This window comes from Salmo trutta, chromosome 3 (genome assembly GCF_901001165.1).
Source record: "Salmo trutta chromosome 3, fSalTru1.1, whole genome shotgun sequence".
NCBI classification, from domain to species: domain Eukaryota; kingdom Metazoa; phylum Chordata; class Actinopteri; order Salmoniformes; family Salmonidae; genus Salmo; species Salmo trutta.
The window spans coordinates 54,005,005-54,031,817 of record NC_042959.1 but is presented as its reverse complement, the minus strand read 5'-3'; the positions used below and the strand labels follow the sequence as shown (position 1 = coordinate 54,031,817).

Below are 26,813 nucleotides of genomic sequence, written 5' to 3'. Positions count from 1 at the left end.
GACTCAGCTTCCGACAGGGCAGGTGGAGGGGCAGGTTTCGGTTCGAGAGCCAGACGGGGCCTCACTGCAGTGACGGTCTGCGGCAACTTTCTGGCGCAGCACGGCGCGCTGAAGGTGGACATGTCCCATGTTTCCTCTGCGAGCCGGAACCAGTCATCCACCGCAGGAGCCTCGGTCTGACTCTGATGCCAAGGAGCCAGAACCGGCTGATACCCCAGTACACACTGGAAGGGAGAGAGGCCAGTGGAGGAGTGGCGGAGCGAGTTCTGGGCCATCTCTGCCCAGGGCACGAACGCTGCCCACTCCCCTGGGCGGTCCTGGCAATAAGACCTCAGAAACCTACCCACATCCTGGTTAACTCTCTCCACCTGCCCATTACTCTCGGGGTGAAAACCTGAGGTAAGGCTGACCGAGACCCCCAGAAGTTCCATGAACACCCTCCAGACCCTTGACGTGAACTGGGGACCCCGATCAGACACTACATCCTCAGGTACCCCGTAGTGCCGGAAGAAGTGTGTAAACAGGGCCTCCACAGTCTGTAGGGCCATAGGGAGACCGGGCAAAGGAAGGAGACGACAGGACTTAGAAAAACGATCCACAACGACCAGGATCGTGGTGTTACCCTGTGAAGGAGGAAGATCAGTCAGGAAATCTACCGACAGGTGCGACCACGGCCGTTGTGGAACGGGTAAGGGTTGTAACTTACCTCTGGGCAGGTGCCTAGGAGCCTTACACTGGGTGCACACCGAGCAGGAGGAAACATAAACCTTCACATCCTTAGCCAAAGTGGGCCACCAGTATTTCCCACTAAGACAGCGCACCGTCCGACCGATCCCAGGATGACCAGAGGAGGGTGGCGTGTGGGACCAATAGATCAGCCGGTCGCGGACAGCAGACGGAACGTACAGACGCCCAGCTGGACACTGGAGGGGAGCGGGCTCTGCACGTGACGCCCGCTCAATGTCCGCGTCCAGCTCCCACACTACCGGCGCCACCAGGCAAGAGGTGGGGAGTATGGGAGTGGGATCCATGGGTTGCTCCTCTGTGTTAATACAGCCGGGACAATGCGTCTGCCTTAGCGTTCTGGGAGCCTGGGCTGTAAGAAAGGGTAAACACAAAATGGGTGAAAAACATGGCCCACCTTGCCTGGCGAGGGTTCAGTCTCCTCGCCGCCCGGATGTACTCCAGATTGCGGGGGTCAGTCCAGATGAGAAAAGGGTGTCTAGCCCCCTCAAGCCAATGTCTCCACGCCTTCAAGGCCTTGACGACAGCCAACAGCTCCCGGTCCCCCAACATCATAGTTTCACTCCGCCGGGCTGAGCTTCTTCGAGAAGAAAGCACAGGGGTGGAGCTTCGGTGGCTTACCCGAGCGCTGAGAGAGCACTGCTCCTATCCCAGCCTCGGACGCATCCACCTCCACTATGAACACCAAAGAGGGATCCGGATGGGCCAACACAGGAGCCGAGGTAAACAGAGCCCTCAGGTGACTAAAATCCCTGTCCGCCTCAGCTGACCACTGCAAGTGCACCGGGCCCTCCTTCAGCAGTGAGGTAATGGGTAATGGGACCAAAACCCCGGATAAACCTCCGGTAGTAGTTGGCAAACCCTAAGAATCGCTGCACATCCTTTACTGTGGTGGGAGTCGGCCAATTACGCACGGCTGAAATGCGGTCACTCTCCATCTCCACCCCTGAGGTGGAAATGCGATACTCTAGGAAGGAGACAAACTGTTGAAAGAACAAGCACTTCTCAGCCTTGACGTACAGGTCATGCTCCAACAGGCGACCAAGCACCCTGCGCACCAGGGACACATGCTCGGCGCGTGTAGCAGAGTATATCAAAATGTCATCAATATACACCACCACACCCTGCCCGTGCAGGTCCCTGAAAATCTCATCTTCAAAGGCTTGGAAGACTGATGGCGCATTCATCAACCTGTACGGCATGATGAGGTACTCATAGTGCCCTGAGGTGGTACTAAAAGCCGTCTTCCACTCGTCTCCCTGTCGGATACGCACCAGGTTGTAAGCACTCCTGAGATCTAGTTTAGTGAAGAAGCACGCCCCGTGCATTGACTCTATCGCTGTGCCTATGAGCGGTAGCAGGTAACTATACCTCACAGTGATCTGATTCAGACCCCGATAGTCAATACACGGGCGCAGACCTCCCTCCTTCTTCACAAAAAAGAAACTTGAGGAGGCTGGTGAAGTGGAGGACCGAATGTACCCCTGACGCAGGGATTCGGAGACATATGTTTCCATAGCCTCCGTCTCCGCCTGTGAGAGGGGATACACATGACTTCTTGGAAGTGCAGCGTCTACCAGGTGATCTATAATTGAGTCGCCTTCTTTTTGGAGAAGGCGAGAGCCAAATCGGCATATTCAGGGGGAATGCGCACGGTGGGGACCTGGTCTGGACTCTCCACCGTAGTAGCACCAATGGAAACCCCTAAACACCTACCTGAGCACTCTCGCGACCACCCCGTGAGAGCCCTCTGTGGCCAAGAAACAGTGGGGTTATGACAAGCTAACCAGGGTAGGCCCAGCACCACGGGAAACGCAGGAGAGTCAATAAGGAAAAGACTAATTCTCTCCTTGTGACCTCCCTGCTTCACCATGCTCAAAGGAGCAGTGACCTCCCTAATCAACCCTGACCCTAATGGTTGACTATCTAAGGCGTGAACGGGGAAAGGCACATCCACAGGAACAATGGCGATCAGTAAACTATGGGCTAACGCTCAATAAATGAAATTCCCAGCCACGCCTGAATCGACGAGCACCTTATGCTGGGAATGCGGGGAAAACTCAGGAAAAGTGACAAACACAAACAGTTGTGCAACAGAGGGCTCTGGGTGAGAATGGTGCCGGCTCACCTGGGGTGATGCCAGAGCGCCCTGCCTGCTGCCTCGATTCTTAGAGGAACCAACCCGGCACAGACCGGCAGTGTGACCTCTGCGTCCACAGATGGTGCACGAGTGGGAACCTCCTCCGGTCTCCCTGCGCACTGCCCCTCCCAGCTCCATGGGTATCGGAGAGGGCGTGCGAGAGGATGGAACCACCAGACCCCGATCTGAACGTCCGTGAGTAGCCAGCAGGTTGTCCAGCCGGATGGACAGGTCCACCAGCTGGTCAAACGTGAGGGTGGTGTCTCTGCAGGCCAGCTCCCAACGGAATTCCTTGCGCAGACTGCAGCGATAATGGTCAATCAGGGCCCTGTTGTTCCATCCCTCGCCGGCAGCCAGGGTCCTAAACTCCAGTGTGAACTCCTGGGTGCTCCTCGTCTCCTGTCTCAGATGGTAGAGGCATTCACCCGCCGCTCTACCCTTGGGCGGGTGTTTGAAGACTGCCCAGAAACGGCGGGTGAACTCCTCAAGCTGGTCCAACGTCGCATCTCCCTCTCTTCACACTGCGTTGGCCCACTCCAGGGCTTTCCCGGTGAGGCATGAGACGAGGGCGGACACCCTCTCACGGCCAGATGGAGCCGGGTGGATGGTGGCCAGGTATAGCTCCAGTTGAAGTAGGAACCCCCGGCAGTCCGCAGCCTCTCCGTTGTACTCCTGGGGCAGGGAGAGACGAATCCCACTGGAACCAGGTGGAAAAGGGATGCTCAGGGGAGACCCCAGTTGTGCTGGTGGAGGCGCTGGAAGAACTCCCTGTCTCTCCCAGCAGTCCATTTTCTGGACAACGAGGTCCATGGCGATACCAAGATGGGGAAGTATTTCTGCATGCTCCTGAACGCGCTCCTCCACCTCTATGGCCGGGGTACCTTGTCCTGCTGACTCCATAAATGGGTTGGTGATTCTGTAAAGGGTGCGTGCTGGAGGCAGGGAAGTCAGGCGCAGGAGAGTGAACTTGGTATAAACGGAGCAGTTTAATAAATGCTAAAAACTCCGAAAACCAATATATACAAAAATAATATAAAAGGGTACAAAACCCATTGCACACCAGAACATGACTTGCACAAAACATACAACAAACAATCACCCACGTGGGTGATTGAAAGAAGAACTGTGTTGCCAGTCAGTGTAGCAATACTATGAAAGTTTAGATGCCAATCGCAATATCAAGTCAAGAGAAGAAAAGGCCTGGAAGGAGGAGAGATGACTAGAAATGATTCGGTTGACCGTTTTATGTGTGGATTAATTGTCGGAGTAGAGGACCTTGTTCATTTCAGGTAAAATATCAACTCAATGTTTATATCCCAGGACAAATTACCTAGCAACAGCAAGCTAGCTAAATAGGACAACTTAGCTAGCAAGTGCAAGCAAGCTAGCTAAATTGCCATAAAGGTTTAATGCTTTTCGACCTGTCCCCAAATTAATGTAATTGGTTCAGAGTTTGTTTTGATATTTTAACCTGCGTGTCGTGATCGCGTTTGGTGTGGGGGGACAAAATAAATGTATGCACGATGGAGCACGCGCACAGCCAGTTTGGGTTCCATGTTATACCCTGACTACACCGCCCGTGTCGTGTGCGCGAGCGTTGCAAAATAAATTAGAAATCTATGTTATTCAATTTTTGCACCCACACTGCTTGTACGCGTCAACGAGCGTCTGCGTTGCCAAGGGCTAAAATAGGAGTCCTTTCTATTTCTGACGCAGATTGTGCTGCAAGTCCTGCCTCTCCCATCTCCTCATTGGTTTATAGAAGCAGGTACCCACGTGCCATCTCCTCATTGGTTATACCCACGTGGGTGATTAAATGACAAACTGTGTTGCCGGTTGTCATGGTAACACTATGAAAGTTTAGATGCCAATCACCATATAAATTCAAAGATGAAAAAGCCTGGAAGAAGGAGAGATGACTAGAAACGATTCGGTTGACCGTTTCATGTGTGGATTAATTGTCGGAGTAGAGAACCTTGGGCATTTCAGGTAAAATAACAACCTAATGTTTATATCCCATGACAAACTAAATTGCCATAAAGGTGTAATGCTTTTTAACCTGTCCCCAAATTAATGTATTTGGTTCAGAGATTGCTTTGATATTTTAACCTGTGTGTCGTGATCACGTTTGGTGTGGGGGGACAAAATACATTTACGCACGATGGCGCACGATGGCGCACGCATGCAGCCAGTTTGGGTTCCGTGTAACGGCACTTGCTAGCTAATTTGTCCTATTTAGCTAGCTTACTGTTGCTAGCTAATTTGTCCTGGGATATAAACATTGAGTTGTTATTTTACCTGAAATGCACAAGGTCCTCTACTCCGACAATTAATCCATACATTAAACGGTCAACAGAATCGTTTCTAGTCATCTCTCCTCCTTCCAGGCTTTTTCATCTTTGAATTTATATGGTGATTGGCATCTAAACTTTCATAGTATTACTACACTGACTGGCAACACAGTTCTGCTTTCAATCACCCACGTGGGTATAACCAATGAGGATATGGCATGCTGCTCAGAAATAGAAAGGAGTTCTATTTTAGCCCTTGGCAACGCAGACTCTAGTTGACGCATGAGCAGTGTGGGTGCAATAATTGAATAACATAGATTTCTACATTTATTTTGCAACGCTCGCGCACGCGACGCGAGCGGTGTGGTCAGCCTATTAGAGAGTTTTGGAACTCACGCATGAAAGGGTTCGGGCACATTGAGGACGTGGAATGATGAATTATATCATATTGGCGACCGTTTTTTCCATGGTTTTTGCCGAAAAGTCACCTCGGCTGAAATTCATTGTAAAAGGTATGTGCTAATTTAGCTATTTGCGTTTAGGGTGGTCAGATACGCCCTGTCTGTGTATTAGGCTATATGCGAGGACCTTGTTTTTCCTCCATAGAAATAGTTAGATTAACAATGAACAATAGACTGTAGTCTACTTGAAAATCAAAGTAGTGGATCACTTTCCTCATCACGCGTTTATACATGCATGACATCATGCATGATTCAAGGTAGACAATAATGTAAAATGTTCCACAAAACAGGCTATACCAACAAAATAGAAATGTAGCCTAATAATGATAGTAGGCTATATTAAATTGGCAGAATGATTGGCATTGTGTCAATGAGAAGGGATCTCAGAGAAACGCAAATAATGTGATGAGAGAGAAAACACGTTGGACTTGGTATAATTGTATTATTTGAATAGCCAATTTGTCAAATTATATATGCGTCCCAGTTCTCAACTAAAGGAAATAAAATAAGCAATTTGTATTAGATTAAATGGAAGAAATGAAGCACTGTGTATTAGATTATATTAATCTTTATGGGGGCTAATTTAGGCCCAGTTGCCTATTCCATTGTAATGAAAGGTAAGGGACAGAAGTGTTCATACGTTTGGAACAGGTTTATGGCAGCGAGAACGTTGGAATTATTCAGAACCAATTGTGTTTTACAAGAAACTGGCTTAATTAAGATAGCCTATTATTACTATTTAGGCGTTGATTATTCGGGTAGCCTGTCCTATACAATAGTGACCCACTCCTACGAAGACATCTAATCTTGAATTCAGAGCGCACCTCAGCATGTCAATGCAGAGGCTGTATGTTAAAGGCCCAGTGCAGTCAAACATGTTTTGTCTGTGTTTTATGTATATTTCCACAATATGAGGTTGGAATAATACTGTGAAATTGTAAAAAAAAAAAAAAAAAAAGTTGATAATGCCCCTTTAGTGTAAAACCTGTTTAAAAAGGCCGCCTGAAATTTCTGCCTGTTTTCGTGGGATGGAATTTTAGCCTAAATTCGGCTGCATTGGTCCTTTAAGTGTTTTGACAGGATCGCGGTTTGGCGTTTGGGTCATTAATAATCCATGTGTAAGGTTCAACCTAGCGCAGTGGGTAGACGTTTGCCAGTTGTCATGGAAACGCAGTCCTGGTGTTGTTTACCAATCAGACAGCTGTTATTTGTGATCAATGCCCGGACATTTCTTCTGATCTGCACCTCATTCACTCTTCAAGACAGAATATAAGGCAAAATGCTACGTGCTAATTGAAGAGTGCTAAGGAGCTCTGGATGTAATGTCATTAAGTTTACTCAAATACACAATGTCAGTGAACGTATTACAAAACCACTACATTACAGTTAAAACCCAGCATTATGGTGAATATTTAGCTCGCGCTGCAGAACTGCAATGCAGGTGCACGAGCTGACGCGTTGATGGTAGGTTCTGCAGTAGCTGAGGCTTGTTGAGGATAGAGCAGCAGCATTAGCTCCAGGACCTCATTAAAACACGCGAACACAAGCTCGCGCTAACACGCTCGCGCGCACACACACACACACACACACACATCCACACAACCCAATGAATATTTATGAGAATTCCACGCAGCAAACTAACAATTATATTTTCAAACTCATGCCTCACACCTTGCACAGTAGTCTAATATATTCACAATCAATAGAAACAGGGCTATCAAGTTAAGATGCACGGACCCTATAGTCATTTCAGGTGTAAAGGACAGTATTCCTCTTGGCAAATCAGCAGTCAAATACAGAACAACATGGCGTATTTGTTTGACATAACAAACTTGTTATACAAACCTATAAAGGGATGTCATGTTAACGACATTCAGTCTTAGTGTACCTGATAGAGACAGAGACATGTCAAAACAGAAAGATTAAATCGATAAAGCATTACATTCCTCTCACCGTGGAGGTTTAAATGACTGAAGCCTAGGTCATCTCCTTGGACAGCGCCATTTGGTGCTCTTTTGTCGGCCAATTGAGGAACTTGTGGTCTACTTTCCTGAAGCGTCGAGAACGTCAGTAACTGAATTGGTAGACACACTATTGTCGGATTTGCATGTGCCTGTAGGAATAGGAGTCCTGAGGGTAAATTGACCTTAACCATGGCAACCAATTCAATTAAAGTACAGACTCTTTCTCTCTCTGATCTGTACAGCTTTAGCCTCATATCATGTAAAACTAAAATGGCTTGGGCCAAAAGGTAGACTGGCGGCTTTTTGAATTTTATTTTAGACGTTACATGACCACACCACAGAGCTCAATTAATACATTCTTGTTAAATCAAATTAATGAACTGAAAATGATGGCCAATTACATGTTCAATTGACTCAACTTGAAACCCCCAACGACACTGATCTACTGGTATATCATATAACAACATTGTAACAACACCTTCTCCTAATCTACTTTGATATGGCCCACAGAGCCGGCCAGGTACCACTTCTCGAAACCGGAGAACTACATGTCAGTGTACCACCAGGAGGGCACCAATGTGCTGTACGTGGGGGGCCAGACAGTGATCTACGTGCTGACTTTTACTGACAGGGGGGTCAGCGATGTGAAGGTGAGTTGCTGGTAACCATAGAGATGAACAGAGATACTCGGTGGTGGTGACACAGTAACCCAATGCAGGCACAGGAGACTGGCTTAAAGAGGAGGCTGCAGCTGTCGACCTAGTTCAACAGCCTCCGTAGCACGAGATGGGTCATGCATACATTTATAGAGAAGATCTAATCTCTGTCCAATCGGAAGGAAGTGATTATATAGTGTGGGCTTATGAGGTCAACATACTGTGGTAAACCGTGGGGTGTTTGGTTGAGCGTGCAGAGATTGACACAGAGACAGGGAGGTTTTAGTCCGCAAAAACAACTTTACTAAGACAGAAAATAAACATAACAAAGAAAATTCAGTTAGGTTTGGCGCTGTCCTTCTTCTCTGCTTTTGCTCGGTGTCGGTCTCTCCCCGTTCTCTCCCTCGCGGTGTGCCACAGTGCTCCTTTTATTTGGCCTCCACGGCTGGTTGGCACTTTCCCCTAATTACCTCCACTTGGAGCTATCTGTGTCGGGGTGCCCACCTCACGTACTCCCAGCAAAGGGAGCCAGCATCGCATCACGTACCTCCCCTCTATTACCATCCCTGGGGTAGACCTCCTGGGATACCCCCCCTTAGCCCTGACTAGAAGGGAAGCATGCTCAGGGCTAGGTTTGCATCCCTCCTGGAGAGGGCGTCTGCATTGCCGTGCTGGGCCCCCGACCTGTGGATGACAGAAAGAGAATCGCTGTAAGGACAGGAACCAGCGGGTGACACGGTCATTCGTGTCCTTACCTCTTGCCATCCACACAAGGGGGGCATGGTCAGTGATCAGGGTGAACTTCCTCCCGAGAGGTAATACTTGAGGGTGTCCAGTGCCCACTTCACGGCAAGGCACTCCTTCTCGACAATCAAGTATTTCTTCTCCCTCTGGAGGAGCTTCCTGCTGACATACATGATTGGGTGCTCTTCGCCGTCCTGCTCTTGGGACAAAACGGCCCCTACCCCTGTGTCAGACGCGTCTGTCTGGACCAGGAGGTTTTTTGAGAAGTCCGGGGTGACGAGTACCGGGTGCGAACATAGCGCATCCTTCAGGGCCTGGAACTCTGCCTCTGTGTCCTCCGTCCATCGCATCGTCTGGGGTAGTCGTGCCTTCGTTAAGTCTGTGAGGGGAGAAGCTATTGCGGCAAAGTTAGGTACAAATCTAGTGTAGTATCCTGCTAACCCCAGGAAGGACTTCACCTGCCTCTTGGTTCGGGGGAATGGCAGCTCTTTTTATTTTATAATTTTTTTCTTGGTGTTTCACATTTCCCCTCTCGATCTGATAGCCCAGGTACTCCACCTCGGCGTAGCCCAGCTTGCACTTGTAGGGGTTCGCGGTCAGACCTGCATCCCTTAGCGCATCGACCACTGCCTGTAACCTGCAAAGACTTGACTCCCAATTGTTACTGTGCACAATTAGGTCATCCAGATAAGCTGCTGCGTACTCACTGTGCGGCCACAGGACGCGGTCCATGAGTCACTGAAAGGTCGTTGGTGCTCCGTGGAGCCCGAAAGACAGAACTCGGTAATGGTATAGCCCCCCGGGTGGAGAAGGCAGTCTTCTCCCGGGAAGCTGCTGCCAGTAGCACCTGTCAGAACCCCTTTGTCAGGTCCAAGGTGCTAACGTATCTCGCCATCCCCAAGCGGTCGATCAGTTCGTCCACCTGGGGCATGGGGTAGGCATTGAACTTACTGACATCGTTCAGGCCCCGGAAGTTATTGCAGAAGCGGACGCTTACGTCCGGTTTCGGAACCAGCACTATGGGGCTAGACCACTCACTGTGGGACTCCTTCAGTACCCCCATTTCTAGCATTGTCGTCACTTCTCGCTGGACCGCCACCCTCCGGGCTTCTGGTATCTGGTATGGCCGTTTACGCACTTTTTCTCCCGGACGTGTGTGGATATGATGTTCCACGAGATCTGTGCACCCTGGCACCTCGGAGAACACGGCCGTATTCTGTTGGACCAACTCTCGGAGCTCTTGTCATTGGGTCAGGTTGAGGTCTTCCCCCATTGCAACTTCGACAGAGGGCGTGCCATGCTGTGGCCGGGTCCACGTTACGCACAGCGCCTCGCGTGCGTGCCATTTCTTCAGTAAGTTCATATGGTAAAGCTGGAGGGGTTTTCTCTGCCCCGGTTGGAGGACCTTATAGTTGACGTCGCCTACCCGCTCAACGATGTCGTAGGGCCCATGCCATGTAGCCAGGAATTTACTCTCCGTTGTAGGGATCAGCACCAAGACCTTCTCACCTGGTTGGAACTCTCGTGGTTGGGCCCCCCGGTTGTAGACACGCTCCTGGGCACGTTGCGCCTGGGCCATGTGCTCTCTCACCACTGGCCAAATCCCCGTCATCCTCTCCCTCATCTCCTCCACATGTTTGACTATGCTAGGGGTCAGCTGCTCTTCCCAGACCTCCTTGGCTAGGTCCAGCAGCCCGCGGGGCCGACGGCCATACAGGAGCTCAAAGGGGGAGAACCCCGTGGATGCTTGGGGTACCTTGCCCACTGAAAACATCAGGTGGGGCAGCAGCTGGTCCCAGTTCCTCCCGTCTCTCTCGATGACCTTCTTCAGCATCTGTTTTAGGGTCTTATTGAAATGTTCAACTAGCCCGTCCGTTTGTGGATGGTACACACTGGTCCTCACCTATATTAATCGTAACAGATTGCAGACATCTTTCATCACACGAGACATGAACGCGGTGCCCTGATCCATCAGGATTTCCAGCGGAATAGCTACCCGGCTAAATAAATGGAAGAGCTCCCATGCGATACCTTTTGCTGCCACCGTGCGTAGCAGGATTGCCTCAGGATACCGGGTGGCGGAATCCATGATTACCAGGATATATTGGTGTCCCCTCACGGTCTTCACCAACAGACCCACCAGATCCTTTGCCACCCGCTCGAATGGCACTCCTATGATGGGCAAGGGAACCAAAGGGTTTCTATACTGTACCCTTGGAGCTGTGATCTGGCACTCTGGGCAACTACGGCAGTAGTCCTCCACGGCGCGCTTGACTCCGGGCCAGTGGAACCGGTTCCTGGTCCACTTCCTGGTTTTCTCCACATCCAGGTGTGCCCCAAGCAGGTGGGTGTGGGAAAGCTGCAACACAGTCCTAACATACTGGCTGGGTATGAGTAACAAATCTTTTGTCTCCCCATTATGGTTTACTACCTGATACAATAGATTATGCTTGATTGCGAAGTGGGGCTAGCGCCAATCACTTACTCCAGGTAACAGTACGCCATCCACCGCAATCACCTGGCCCCTAGCGTTCTGGAGATTGGGGTCTTCTAACTGGGCCATCCCAAACTGACCCGTGAGGATTCCCGTGTCAGCGAGTGGCTGAATGGGCCTCCCCACCTCCATAAAGGGGAGCCTGAGGTCTTCCTCGCACAGTGGCTCGCTTGCCGGAGCGGGGTCGTCTCCCTCCTCCGGGTCCGACTCGGGCCCAGTGGACACCTCTCGTGGCGGAGGTTGGGTTGCACAGGCCACCGTCCTTTTTACTTTTCTTCCTACCTCACGTGCGCGCCTCCCCAGGTCCCTTCTCCACAGGGCCTGGAAGAGAGGGCAGTCTCAACCCAGGAGAATGGACACGGGTAGGTTAGGAACAGCCCCCACGCGCATCTGGCACTCCCCCTTGGGGTGGTTATCCTCACCACCACCGTTGGGTACCTCTTCGTGTCCCCGTGGACACAGGACACTGTCACCTCCTCGTCCCCCGGTTCCTCCTTCCCACCTCGTGTGGGCCCCTGCGGGTGGGCCAGGGTCCCCATGCTGCCGGAGTCCAGCAGAGCGCTGGTGTCGATGCCATCGATTCGTACAGGAACCATCGGAGGGGCTGTCTCGGTGTGCGGCCAACAGGAGGTGATGTAACTCGCCATCCGGGTTACCCCAGAGCTGGGGGATGCGGCGGGCATGGCCTCCTCCCGGCTGGGACAGCTTCACGCGAGGTGCCCCGGCTCACCGCACTCATAGCAGCGTCTCTGATCTGGGTCCAGCAGCTGCCGACGTTGTCGGTTTGGGTCACCCTCCTGCTTCACAGCCTCGGCTGGTTCCGTCTGGGCCCCCTTCAGCCCCTCGCCTCTCTTTGTGTTGTTCGTCCCGCTCACCACATCTCCTCTCTCCGCTCGGGACCCTCTCAGCAGGTCCTGGGTGTTCTGGTGAAGTTCCACAGCGGTCAACAATTCCTCCAGGCTCTCGGGGTTCTGCATGCTCACCGTCTTCTTCATCTTGTATGGCAGGGCCCGAAGGTATTGATCCAGGACGAGCTTGTCGAGCATCGGGAGGGACGGTACTTCCGTCAGTAGCCAGCCCTTGGTCAGGCGCACCAGTTCACTCATCTGAGCACGGGAGGAAAGGGTGGGGGTCAAAGGCCCAGTCGTGGACCAATTGTGCATGGCAGGCGAGGCTGAACCCATAATTGCTCAGGATCTCCCGTTTGAGTCCCTCATAATTCGCGGCCTGGTCAGCGTTCAAATCAAAGTAGGCCTTCTGGGCCTTCCCAGAGAGGTAGGGTGCCAACAGGCTGGCCCACTTGGGCTTGGGCCATCCTTCCCTCTGTGCAGTCCTCTCGAAGGTGCACAAATACGACTCCACGTCATCTTCCTCCCTTAACTGAACCAGGAACTGATTCGGGCCAGATTCCTGAGCCCTCCCAACCTTCAACTGGGCTACCTCCGCTACCAGTCTGCGGTTATGTTGGTGCTGCTCCTCCAGTGCTTGCTCCTGGAGAGCTTGTTGCTTCTGCTGGCTGAGGATGAACTGAGCCACCAGCTCCTCCATGGTAATCTCCGTACACTCGACTCCACGGCACCTAAAGCTACTGAGTTGCCCGCATTCTCCACCATATGTGGTAAACCGTGGTGTTGGGTTGAGCGTGCAGAGATTGACACAGAGACAGGGAGATTTTAGTCCGCAAAAACAACTTTACTAAGACAGAAAATAAACATAACAAAGAAAATTCACTTAGGTTTGGCTCGGTCCTTCTTCTCTGCTTTTGCTCGGTGTCGGTCTCTCCCTCGCGGTGTGCCACAATGCTCCTTTTATTTGGCACTACGGCTGGTTGGCACTTTCCCCTAATTACCTCCACTTGGAGCTATCTGTGTCGGGGTGCCCATCTTGTGTACTCCCAGCAGAGGGAGCCAGCGTCGCATCACGTACCTCCCCTCTATTACCATCCCCCGGGGTAGACCTCTTGGGATACCCCAATACAATAAAGAAAATACACTGAGCTAATAATGCCAACGTTGACTCGACAAACATGAGCAGAAGGTAGCCTATCATTTGTGTTGTGACTATTCTGATTGTCTGTGCCCTATAGATACGCTTAGGTGATCAAATATTAGAGACAGCAAAGTAATCCTCCCTTTGTTAGTTTATGGCACAGGACCAGACTTTTGTCATTTTCAATCAGCACTGAATTTGATTGCAGTTATTTGAAAAGGCCTAATTTGCATACGAGTTATGGATAAATTGTATGAAATACTGGAATGTATCTTATATTATTACAGATCCCTGTGGTAACCGATGAAAATGCAAAGGCAGCTTGCATCGCCAAATCAGACCCACCAAAGGTAGGTGGTCACCACCATCATCATGCTCCATCAATCTTCGTCATCATTATCACCATCATTACAGTGAGGAAAGTTTGTTGCTACTGTAAGAATATGAATTAAACAGAGACATAATATCAACATGATATCGACACCAGTAGAAACTGTCCCAAAGGTTAAAGGTTGGGACAGGGGAACGGTACAATGCTGTATTTGGTATTCAGGCACAAATTCCATCTGGAAGTTTCTCTCGAGATAAAAGTCCTGCCACTGTACTTAATGAATAAGTGATGCAATGCATACGAAGTTATGCAGACAATGCATTCCCTCAGTACTGCAGAGGTAATTCTTGCGCTGTCTGCCAAATTAGGGAAAATGGATCAGTTCCAATATTCTCTCTCTTTATCGCTCTCTCTCTCTCTCTCTCTCTCATCCCCCTCTCTCTCTGCTACAGTTGGAGTGTGACAATTTTATCACAGTCATTCAGAAAGTCAATGACACTTTTGTGGTATGCGGGACAAATGCAGGAACCCCTAAATGCTGGCTGCTGGTAAGATGACATGATGATGAATAGAATAGCTATTGTCTTCAACATGTGTTTAGTGTTCTCACAACGGTCACACTTTGATCTTACTTAACTCCTGTATCACTTTTATAAAAGTTGGTAATAGTGTTCAATAAAAAACTTTAACTTATATCTCTATTTGTACATTTTACATTTACATTTTAGTCATTTAGCAGACGTTCTTATCCAGAGCGACTTACAGTAGTGAATGCATACATTTCATACTGTATACAAGGAGGTAAGAACATTCAGGATATGGCTTGTGAGGTTGTGATGTAATTTCCTCTCCATAGGTAAATGACACTGTGCTGACTGACGCCCCCACCAATGGACAGATGGCACCAGCCTCTGACATCTCCCCTCCCTACCCCTCCCAGAGGTCCGTCAGTCTGTCCGCAGGTACGATGAGAGGACAGACAGACACTCCAGCCAAACATCCATAGAAACTCTGCTATTGGCACAATACCAAACCCATCCCTCACCCCTATTTCTACATCCTTGTTAACTCCTCTCTGTGGATCTGAAAGGATAGGATAAGTATCAGCATTTTGGTGGAGAGCTCCATCAAGCCATTATGTTCATAAGTATACAGACCAATCAGATCCTCAACATTGGCTTTGGTATGGGATAGGAGATCTGTTTAAAATGGTACTATAGTACTACAGATGGTTCACGACATGTAGCGAAGCTGTAACTCACAGTATTATTGGAATCATGGCAAGGTTACTTTGTATAGCAGGTTCTGTGATAGCGCAGACCAGGCTGGACTGGAGTGATGAACCAATAAGCCATTTGCTAGAGTGAGGCAGCATTCTGATAACGTTCATTTCTCATTGAACCATTAATGTCATGATCCAAATGACCTTCCTTATTGCTATGGAGACAGTGCCCTAAGTGGGGTAATTGTAATATGGTTATGGGAGGGTGTTGGCGCAGTCAGCTGTCTTCTGTTGATTTATTTTTTATCTCTCCCTCTAACTTCTGTTTCTCTCTCTCTCCCTCTCTCCTCTTTATCTTTCTCTTTATCTTTACCCCCCCTCTCTTTCGCTCTCAGATGGGAATCTATACTCTGCTCTGTCAGCAGTGGGGCGTCACCCTGGCTCTATCCGCCGGACCTACGGCACTCAGAAGCTCCTGAAGACTGAGACCAAGTGGCTGCAGAGTGAGTGGGATGAGAGCAACATGGGACTATATTGGTGTAGGAGAGCTGCATGAGGCACTGGAGTGGATGAGCATGGAAATAGCAAGTCTACATTATCTAATATCTTGTAACTGTAACATGCTGCATGCAGAAATGTAATCCCTATGAATTCTTCCATTTTAAAGATCATAAGTTAAGTTCACAGTTGTGATAAAACATTGTATGACCTACTCCCTGTATTATGTACGGGAAGTCTTTATTAGCCTATAAAACTTCCAACCAAACACTTTTATCAACATGTATTTTTTAAATACACCTTTATCTCTGTACACGCTAGATGGCCCTGCTAGAATGAAATGCATTAGTTTGAAATGTGCCCAGATAGTTACAACCAGTGACTGAGTTGGCCTGGAGCTCACTGGCCTCAAATGTTTTACTACCTGATTGAGTATTAACACTTATAAAATAGTGCCTGTTAAATAGTGATAAGTACCAGCACCTAAATATAAAGAGTAACGGCACCAGAAATGAGTACCGGCACCTATTTCAGTCCACTTCAAGCACTGGTGGAAGTCCTTTCTCTCTCCTGCTGCAGGCCCCCAGTTTGGTGGAGCAGCAGTAATGCCAGCCTCTCAGAAACACAAGGAGGAGATCTACTTCTTCTTCAGTGAGATCAACAAGACGGCCATGGTGGACGAGGAGCCCTACAGGTCGCGCATCGGCCGAATCTGCATGGTAACCACAACAACATCACTATATCAGCTGTATTGCAACGTTATTGCGTATTAAAGCTGAGCTCTGCGAAAGGAGAAACAGCACCACTGGTCACCCCATGCACATTTGTTATTGTTTAGTTTTTTTAAACAGAGGAGATGAGCATCCAGCCTCATGGTAAAAAGAAAACGTAGCACATACTCTGATGTTCTATCGCCCGTGCAATGATGTCAGAGGGGGATAAAAACTGGGTTTGTTGTTTGAAGTAACATCTTTGTTGTTGTAATATTGCAAACAAACCTGGCAGTTTCACCGCTAAGGATTCCAGCTTTAATGTTATGGTGTACTGTTGTATACTGTGTGTCCGTCTCCAGGTGGATGAGGGGGGCATAAAGAACCTGCTGGCGGACTCGTGGACTACCTTCCTGAAGGCCAGGGTGATGTGTGGTGCGGGTAGCACCCCCCAGCAGTACAACAACATCAGACAGGCCTTTGTGCTGTCTGACGTGGCCCAGGAGAAGAGGACCGGGGTCATGTACGGCCTGTTTGCCAACGCCTGGTGAGTACACACCTTACACCTTCAACACCCTTCAACCCATATGGCTGCTTAAGACTGTGTCATGCTTAAAATGCAGGAGAGGAATGAGCTGCACAAACAACACAATCAGAGGAAAGGAGGAATTATGCACAGCACATCCAAATGGGGCACAGGAGCTGGATAGACATGTACATCAATGAAAACCTGCGAGCAGCAAAAAGTTTCAGTGAGGAAAATACTTGATTGTATTTGAAAGCGAAAGGGAAAGGGGGATACCTAGTCAGTTGTACAACTGAATGCATTCAACTGAAATGTGTCTTCCGCATTTAACCCAACCCCTCTGAATCAGAAGTGGGCTATGCTCTGTGGAGGCGGCCGATTACTTTTGAGTTTGAGTGCTTTTATTAGCATATTTGAGCAGCCTTAAGGAAGGAAGGCTTTTAAGTGTTGTATTGTTTGGTTGACCAGGGACACGACAGTGATATGTGCTTACTCCATCGAGGACATTGACCAGGCCTTCGCCACATCCAAACTGAAGGGCTACAGCATTCCTCTGATTGGACATCGCCCTGGCACAGTAAGACACCCACTGAATCAGTTAAATTAACTTTCTTTTAATTAACGTTTTGTAGTGCCAATCAAAGTAATTTTGCAAAGGCCAATTGCATAAGCTCATGCATGTGAGTCCATCAATTTTGGGGAAGTGGAAGACTTGTGTTTCTATTTTGGAACAGTTGCAGATGACAGACACTGGTTATGAAATTATTGTTCAAGGCAAAGCCACAGCCTAAGTCTGTCTCCCTTCCTGATTACATCACTTCCTGTCCCAGTGTGCCTTCAAGAACTCCACGGCAGCCCACAACCCTAAGACCCTAGTGGTGATCAGGGACCATCCGGAGATTGAGGACGTGATTCGTCCGGTCGGGGGTGCTCCGCTGAACCTGCCCACCGACGATCACTTCACACACACTGTCGCTGCCATTGTGCTAGCAGTAAACGACGAGCACTATAGTGTGCTGTACCTGGGAACAGGTGTGTGTGTGTGTGTGTGTGTGTGTGTGTGTGTGTGTGTGTGTGTGTGTGTGTGTGTGTGTGTGTGTGTGTGTGTGTGTGTTTTGCTGTCAAGCTGTATCTCATGTACAGGCGTTTGGTGTAACCTATTTAAAAGGGATCTTTTAGAAGACGTAGTCTCCTTGACAAAGTAAATAAAAAAGTTCTTTGCTCAACGCAGGCATGAGTTGGGGCTTATTATAAGAGTGCATTTTTGGCATGAATCCCAAATAAATTGACTGAATTAAAAAAACACTAAGTAGCTACAGCCTAATCGACGTGCTCCGATAAAGAAGTCAGTCGCTACCACAGGGAAAGTAGTGATAGAGCTGTGAACAGAGCCATGGGTCTCTGAGGTGGCCTAATAACAAACTAGAGCAGTTAGTCTTCTGTGGGAAGTAATAGCCTCTCAATGTGGGGAGGAGATAAGAGAGGACAAGCTGCAGGACAGGCCTGCTCCTCTCCGTAAGTCACCCACTGATGAATTGACCAGTAGAGGAAAAAGGCAGCATGTGCTATTATAAACCTGGGGCCGTATTCAATCAAAAATAGTCACTGGGTTTCCGGGATACATAAAAAAGAACAGGTCTCGACCATGGTGTCTCTCTCTTTTCTGATAATGTTCTCTCTCTCTCTTTCTGGTGATAGAACAGGGGAAAGTGCTCAAGGTTCTGCACACTATCGAGGAGGCCTTTATCATATCCCAGTACTCCCTCTTCCACAACGAGGGTCCTGTTCTAAGCATGGCCATCGACTCTAAGAAGGTACTGTGAGACCATCAGCGAACACTCCTTAGCAGCTAGCACTAATATCCGTAGAATAATTTGTTTACGACGTAGCTGCAGTCCAATCCATTTAAACAATGCCCTTCTAGTGATAACCACTGTATGTCTCTTCCTGTCTCTCATGTATTACTCCCTGCCTTCTCCCCCAGGGCCACCTTTATGTGGGCACGGCAATGGAGGTCCAGCGCATACCATTGGCTGACTGCGGTCGCTATGGAGACAGTTGCCAGGAGTGCATTCTGTCTCGGGATCCCTATTGTGGTTGGGACGCAGGCAGGAGGAGGTGCACACCCATCCCAGCTGGATACAACATCAGCACTGGGTATGAGATGTGACGATGTCACTCCTGGAATACAGTTTAGATACCTATGGAAAACATGCAGTGTACCAAAAAAATAACAATCAATACCAGCCATAACATATCATTTCTTACAGAGGAGTGTCGAGGTTCCAACTACTATTGTAGGTTTTATGATAATTGTTTAATTTACATAAAATGGTTGATTGTTCAAAATGGTACATGCTAATTTGATGTTCCTTCAATAATTTGTTTCATACCATAGGGCACTCACTCAGAGTCTGGACCATTCCAATGCCTCTATCTGTGGTGAAGCTGCTGGTGAGTGCCACTCCACCTCCTCTCTGACTCTCTGTATCTTTATTAACTGAAATAAGGAACTTTTTTCCAGAGCCTAACTCAGAAGATGATATCATATAATTGAGCGGAGGCTCAAACCCATTGGGTGGTTTAATATCAGTTTGCCCTCACTTCAAAGCCCAATAGCTTCAGCCATATTAACCTCTAATAATCCAAACAAATGATGGGATATGTACTGTCTTTGTTAGCAGTCTCTTTTTTCCATTACTTCTGTTGGTCGCAGTCTCGGTGCAGCTGTCATGCATATCCGCTGACTGTTTCCCTTTCCTCCATTCCTGGAACATTGAGATATAAACCCAGGGAGTGGAGGATGAAAGGTGATGCAATATCATATATAAAGATATTATATTTTTATCTGTTATTTTATCTGATATTTTCCAGAGAGAGTAAGTATCAGACCACAGAATACAATTGATGCATCTCTGTGTCCGTTTGTACACGTTAGTCTGGTTTTAGGTTTACTGGGCTTTGAGTCACAATTGTCCTACTAACTGAGAGCAAAGTTATAATTTACAATAACCTGAATACCTGACCTGCCATTCCCATTTTGAACTCACTTATGATTGTTACCGTTTATACGTAAACAATCCATAGGTATGAAACCATAGCCTATTCTCTAGTCTAGGGAGCCCATAAGTAAGTATTTAATTTGGGTGAGATCAATGTTAACCAGGCTGTGCCCTCTGAACCACCACAGCACCGAAGACCCATAGGACAAACCCCAAACAGGTGGTGATTGACTCGGACGGCCCCGTTAACCTCCCCTGCCCCGTGCGCTCCTTTCACGCCACCTACCGCTGGGAGAAGGACAACTGTATCCAGCACTACCCCTGCTTCATCACTGGAGACTCCTGTGTGCTGGAACCCACCCCTGACCTGCCTCTTAAGCAGGGGGTGTTCCGCTGCATGGCCACGGAGAACGGCTACAAGGTGGAGCTGGTCTCCTACAGGCTGGTGATCAACAGTGGGCCTCTGCCTGCCTCCTTGGCCTCCAACCTGGGGCCCTGCCTCCTGCTTGCTGCAGCCACCCTCTGGCTCCTGTAACCATTGCAAATGCTAAAGCTAACCCCTTAGCCTCTAAGGCCCTCTCTCTGACAGACAAGAGAGGAGGGGCCACCATACCCAGGTTAGGTTCGCAGAGCATTGCTATTAATGGTCGGGTAATGCGATCAGTGTTGCCCACAGAGACTGTTTTCAGAAAAAAGTGTTTTTTTATTTAATTTACATTTTTCTGGAAATGCCTGAAAATAAACAAAGCCATGTATTTTTTAATTATATATGGACTTACCATACTAACCAATACTGTACTGTTTAAACAAAAAAATACCTAAAACAAACTTAAAATACATAACATTTAAACTTAATACATTAACATCAATATGGGTTTTATGGAAAGACAAACTATATTATCACGTCTTATTCAGAATTTTAAATACAGATTCAAACCACAAGATGTGCTTTGCGAACCTTGCCTGTTCCACCCAAGAGATGACATCTCATGAGTTGGGTTAAATACAATACCAGGCCAATTTCTCTTTATGGTTTCTCAACTTATTTTGAAACTTGATTGTGCTACTTTGTGAATATTTGAAGCTTGAATACTTCTCTAACATCCAAACATCCTGTTGAATGTCATAAGTATAGGCTAGTATTTAGAAAATGTCTGGTATTGAGTAAAAAAAAAAGCCTTAACAATTCTGGGACATACCCCCTAAGCACAATTTGCAGTGGAAGCAAAACTGATCAATTATGTTGACTTGAAACTGTGAATGAGGTGGCCAAGCCTTACTTTGATGCTGGGAGGAAGTGTCATCTTTTTGACAGGAAGTAGGTAGAAGAGCATGAGCTCATCCTCGAACATCATTGTGTCTCGGCAAGTCCTCTGCAGTAAAGGCAGTTTTTGCATCATTTTATTGGATAGTATCAGACATTCATATTATGCTACTTCATTTTCAATAAACATAAGTACAGTAAACGTCATTCAGTGGCAGGTGAGGCCAAATTAGAATTGAGTAGATGACATGTAGAGTTAGTTGCATTTTGTAGTTTGCTATATGAGAAAAAGCTTGTGATTATATGAGTACTGTGTGTTAAGTATTTTATTGCTCCACAAATGCTGATTTCCACCATTGCTGCCTATGTATATGGAAGTTATTCTTGATGGTTCAAGGTTTTATACTGTACAGAGGTCCAGAGAGGACAATAAAAAAATCCTTGTCATGTCGAGATAACAATTTATTTATCTCATGATCACGACATAACAAAAGTTGTTTTGTCGAGATCACGAGAATGTTCTCATGATCACGAAAAAACAAAAGTTGTTTTGTCGACATCACGAGATTAACTCTATAAATTGATGATAGATTGACATTATGGCTGAGGCGGTAGAGCCCACGGTGGATCAGCACATATGTTTCTATTGATTGCTACACTAAGGGATGGTACATTTCATGCTAACATGTCGCTCATTGTCAGTTTATAAAGTAGAATGTTAGCAAGCTAAATGTCCTTTACCTTGAGCAAAGAGTGGCAGATAGCCAAGTGGTTAGAGTGTTGAGCCAGTAACTGAAAGGTTGCTAGATCAAATCCCCGAGCTGACAAAATAAAAATCTGTTGTTCTGCCCCTGAACAAGGCAGTTAACCTGCTGTCATTGTAATAAGAATGTGTTCTTAACTGACTTGCCTAGTTAAATAAAGGTTAAAAATAAAAGACCTCTTGGGGCATCTAAGCCTTCATGGGGCATTTGAGCCCTGAATGATGCCTGAAAGGGTGGCTTGTCTCCCAGGTTGTATGCCAATTGCATGCAACAATGCAGCTAGTCTTGTGAGTGTGTTAGCTAGGTAGTCTTATTAGCCAGCTAGCTTGTTATATATCTCAGATTCCACCTTGTAGGGTGTTTCATAGGTAGTGCTTCTTGCAGTCAGTGCATTATGTATATGATCAAGATTGGATGCGCTTGATTCTTGGCAGGCTCATTTGATTCAATAACAGTGACAGAGGCTGATAAGTCAGGATGCTGCCTAGTAGGCTGTCTGCAAGGAGCCTTACATATGAAACAGCCTACAAGGCAGCACCCTGATTTATCAGCCTCTGAGGCTTCTATTGAATTGGATCAACTTACCAGAAATAGATGTCACCTACTTTGGAATGTATGCATCAGCCTATATTGCGCTGAGCTAATCTGCCTGCAAGGAGCCTTACCTATGAAACAGCCTACAAGGCAGCATCCTGATTTATCAGCCTCTGAGGCTAAAATGTAACCTGATCAGCGTGTCAGGAATGCAGCTCACCCACTGTAAATGTGTCAGGCATCGTTCAGGGCTTAAATGCCTCACTTTGCAATCAACTCAGCCACAGTGCTCCTTGATGAAGTGGTTATCGTGCATCTGAAGAAATTAATGGATGATGAGTGGTACTTTAGATTATCTTGTGATCTCGACAAAACAACTTTTGTTATGAGATAAATATGTCTTGATCTCGACATAACGAGGGAACTTTTTTTAAATTCATATGTCCTCTCTGGGCTTCCGTAATACTGTGGTTATACAATGATGTTACTCTTTGACTGCTTTAACTAACCTATTCTCAATGGGAAAATTCAATGCATAATTTTCAAAGGGGTTATTTTCATACTTGTATCTGTATGCTGTGACAAACGCTTTACATAATTTGATAGGCTCCTTTTGTGAAGTAGAACACTTTGAGCAGCCACCATACTCTGGGGAGAAAGACTGAAATTAATGATTTACATATTTGGAAGATATGGAACAAAATTCCTCTTTAAGCAATAGATGTTTTTTATTTTAGCACCTGACCTCAAATAATAAAAGTATGTTGGAGGCAGAGAATGTTTGCTGGTGTAACAGTATAGCTTCTGTCCCTCTCCTCGCCCCAACCTGGGCTTGAACCAGGGACCCTCTGCACTCAGACAACAGTCACCCTTGAAGCACCGTTACCCATCGCGCCACAAAAGCCACGGCCCTTGCAGAGCAAGGGGAAGAACTACTTCAGGTCTCAGAGCGAGTGACGTCACCCAATTGAAACGCTATTAGTGCGCACCACCGCTAACTAACTAGCCATTTCGCATCGGTTACACTCACCCCCCTTTTGACCTCCTCCTTTTCTGCAGCAACCAGTGATCCGAGTCACAGCACCAATGTAACAGTATAGCTTCCGTCCCTCTCCTCACCCCAACCTGGGCTTGAACCAGGGACCCTCTGCACAGAGCGAGTGACGTCACCCGATTGAAACGCTATTAGTGCGCACCACCGCTAACTAACTAGCCATTTCACATTGGTTACACTGGGAGGGAGTGGTTAACTCAGAGCAAATGTTGAATGTGACATAGTAATATGAATGTAGTGGCAACAAAATGCAAGTCTATTGTTCCCATTTATTGATTGTAGTATCTCAGTACTGAAGCACCATCTTACAACCACTACTGTGTTTTGAACTGTGCCACTGAGCTTTGTGGCAAATTTTGAAATGGCAAAAAACCACTGTCGCCTGAAAATATTGGTAGAAAACAGGCTACATAATGCTGTTCTTAGAACAGTTTTAGCCATAGTTCTGCAGGTTCTATCTTTCTCTCTGGGGGGGGGCAGTACGTTTGTTGTCTCGAGGTCTCAGGAGGATCTGCTTGCTGCATTGCACTGATGCGGGATATTGACTGTGCCAAACATAAGCTGTGTTGAGCCGCCTCATCCACCGCCTGCCGCTTCTCACTCACTTAGCACTTTGAGTAATTGGTTTCCCAAATCTCTTTCTCAAACTCACACACATTCTTATATATGTCACAAATACACACAGGCATATTGGGCACGCACACACACACACCTCTTGTTTACCAATCACCCACTTCAATCTCATTCCCTTTACTCCAGTATTTACTGTTGCTTATCTGTTTCATTATATTTTTGAGCATGAAGCTGGTGTATCTCTGAAAAAAGTGAACAGAAGCCGGTCATACGCTAGCCAACACTAAATAGGCAACTGAACCTGTATCGCTCACTGCAGAGAAACACAAGCTCTTTTACCAAGACAGATGGCCTAGTGTCACTGGGTATTGTTAAAAACAGTCAATGAATCATGCCTGTGCAGAGTTGATTGTATTTGGCCTTTCATGGATTTCAAAAGGGCAGCAGTGATATGGGAGTTTCGTTTCTCTGGAGCACTTTATTTAATGACCAACTTCATAGCCAGGAGTCCCTGCTATGACGTGGACATAAACAGTGGATATATCGCATGCGGGTGATTATCATTATCCTAGAAAGATTTAAACCGGTTTGTTGTGTTCAATTTACCCGTTCGATAAATAATGCCAGCAGAGAAATAGAGTGAAGTGAATCGTATTGTCTTTAAATCCTTTCTCTGGTGCTTTGGACAGTGTTGATCGCATTCTGTGTCTTAGAATGTTTTATTACCATAACCATCATTTTTTTTAAAGGACAGATGTCTGTCTATATGAAGTGGTAATACATATCCATGTAACAAATCTGTAACTCCATATGTTTCCCTTTACTGAACATGTACAGTGAAAATCAATAAAGTCATCAACTACAGTATTTCCTTTTTTATTCACTTCTATTTATTCAGGGAAGCCCAATTATGTATTTTTTCACAAACTGGAAGAAAAATGTATATCATTGGTCTTTTTTTAATTTGCATGTGTGTCTGTGAAGAGAGAGAGAGAGAGAGAGAGAGAGAGAGAGAGAGAGAGAGAGAGAGAGAGAGAGAGAGAGAGAGAGAGAGAGAGAGAGAGAAAGGAGGGGCAGAGGAAGGGATGTGGACAAGCATATCAAACGAGGAGAGGGAGAGGGAGAGAGAGAGAGGGAGAGAGAGAGAGAGAGAGAAAGGAGGGGCAGAGGAAGGGATGTGGACAAGCATATCAAACGAGGAGAGGGAGAGGGAGAGAGAGGGAGAGAGAGAGAGAGAGAGAGGGCAGAGGAAGGGATGTGGACAAGCATATCAAACGAGGAGAGGGAGAGAGAGAGAGAGAGAGAGAGAGAGAGAGAGAGAGAGAAAGGAGGGGCAGAGGAAGGGATGTGGACAAGCATATCAAACGAGGAGAGGGAGAGGGAGAGAGAGGGAGAGAGAGAGAGAGAGAGAGAGAGAGAGAGAGAGGGCAGAGGAAGGGATGTGGACAAGCATATCAAACGAGGAGAGGGAGAGAGAGAGAGAGAGAGAGAGAGAGAGAGAGAGAGAGAGAGAGAGAGAGAAAGGAGGGGCAGAGGAAGGGATGTGGACAAGCATATCAAACGAGGAGAGGGAGAGGGAGAGAGAGGGAGAGAGAGAGAGAGAGGGCAGAGGAAGGGATGTGGACAAGCATATCAAACGAGGAGAGGGAGAGAGAGAGTGATTCATACTTAATGGTATAATACATGAGCAAAGAGCATGGCACGGTTTGCGGCACAGTGGAAAGTTGGGTTACTTTAAACTGTAGCAGATAGTGTTCAATTCATGCTGGAGAACCACAAAATGGTTGAATTCGACATTGAGTAAATTATGTTAAATGTTGCACCATCTACTGGTGTAGAATTGTATGACAGTTCAGTGTCAATGCTCCACATGTGATCTTCATATTAGTAAAATAAAATAAAAACATCACTTAAACCATGAAACAGACAAGTAAACCATATTTATACTGGTGATGAACCCTATTTATACTGGTGAATGCCTATTCTAGGACATACTCCATTGTCAGGGAAGTGATATTGCTAAACACAATAGAGACTATTTATTTTTGCCAACTCACTGTAAGGTAACTTTCTATCCATCACTTCCTGCTTTTTCCCCCCAAAGGATACTTGGCTTGATATGGTGATGGATCACTTAGGATTAATAACAAGATCTTACAAGACAGCTTGCATTTGTTATGGGCTGTCATTCACTTTTTAACACCCACCAACAAACTGAGGCAACCATAATGAAGAACATGTTTATTTCTCCCAAAATACAACCCCCGACAAACCCCCATCCCCCCCTCTATTCTATTAGGATCGTTTCAATCCATTTCCCATGAAGTTAGTTTCCTATTTGGAATGAAGAAGAGAAACAACTAATTTTATTCAATAACAGACAGGCTTACTGATCGACTGCCAGAGATAGTCACACGAAACAAAATCAAAACACCTGCTACATACTAACATAACAGTATATTAATCATCCATTTTATAAGGTTCAGGCTTTCCTCTGTGCAAAGACAACCACAATACAAGTATATCTAATGACACGTCTCACTAAATCAATTGAATTGCCAGAGAGGTTTTAACTATGAACTTTGAAGGATCTAACTTAGCATTTTCTCCAATGTGATAGAATACCCAGGGTGGAATAATAACAGAGACAAAACTATTTCAATGTACTATTGCACAAGATGGCCCCATATCTTACTTTCCCCACAGTCACCTCAAAAGACAACGTATGCAATTAAAGGTTGCAAACCCTGGCAGTAGTGCTTGACTTGGACTGAAATAGGTGCCGGTACTCATTTTGGGTGCAGATACCTTTTATATTTAGGTGCAGGAGCTCTGCAATACTTTTGAGCTAA

At 47.0% G+C, this 26,813-nt stretch overlaps 1 protein-coding gene across 1 annotated transcript; it reads left to right on the top strand.

The window, feature by feature from the left end:
- The first annotated feature begins 5,566 nt into the window (after positions 1-5,566).
- Positions 5,567-23,107, top strand: LOC115178874 (semaphorin-7A). The gene is made up of 14 exons (XM_029740260.1): positions 5,567-5,687; positions 8,111-8,250; positions 13,771-13,833; positions 14,267-14,362; positions 14,671-14,776; positions 15,432-15,539; positions 16,114-16,253; positions 16,607-16,791; positions 17,239-17,347; positions 17,601-17,802; positions 18,469-18,584; positions 18,755-18,927; positions 19,169-19,224; positions 19,961-23,107. The coding sequence occupies exons 1-14, from the start codon at positions 5,606-5,608 to the stop codon at positions 20,305-20,307; spliced, it is 1,923 nt and encodes a 640-aa protein (XP_029596120.1). The 5' UTR covers positions 5,567-5,605; the 3' UTR covers positions 20,308-23,107.
- Positions 23,108-26,813: the final 3,706 nt, after the last annotated feature.

Excerpts from the sequence above, each read along its gene's own strand:
- LOC115178874 (XM_029740260.1), top strand. The coding sequence starts at position 5,606 with ATGATGAATTATATCATATTGGCGACCGTTTTTTCCATGGTTTTTGCC. Across the intron at positions 8,251-13,770 it reads GGGGGGTCAGCGATGTGAAG|ATCCCTGTGGTAACCGATGA; the intron begins GTGAGTTGCTGG and ends ATATTATTACAG. Across the intron at positions 19,225-19,960 it reads TATCTGTGGTGAAGCTGCTG|CACCGAAGACCCATAGGACA; the intron begins GTGAGTGCCACT and ends GAACCACCACAG.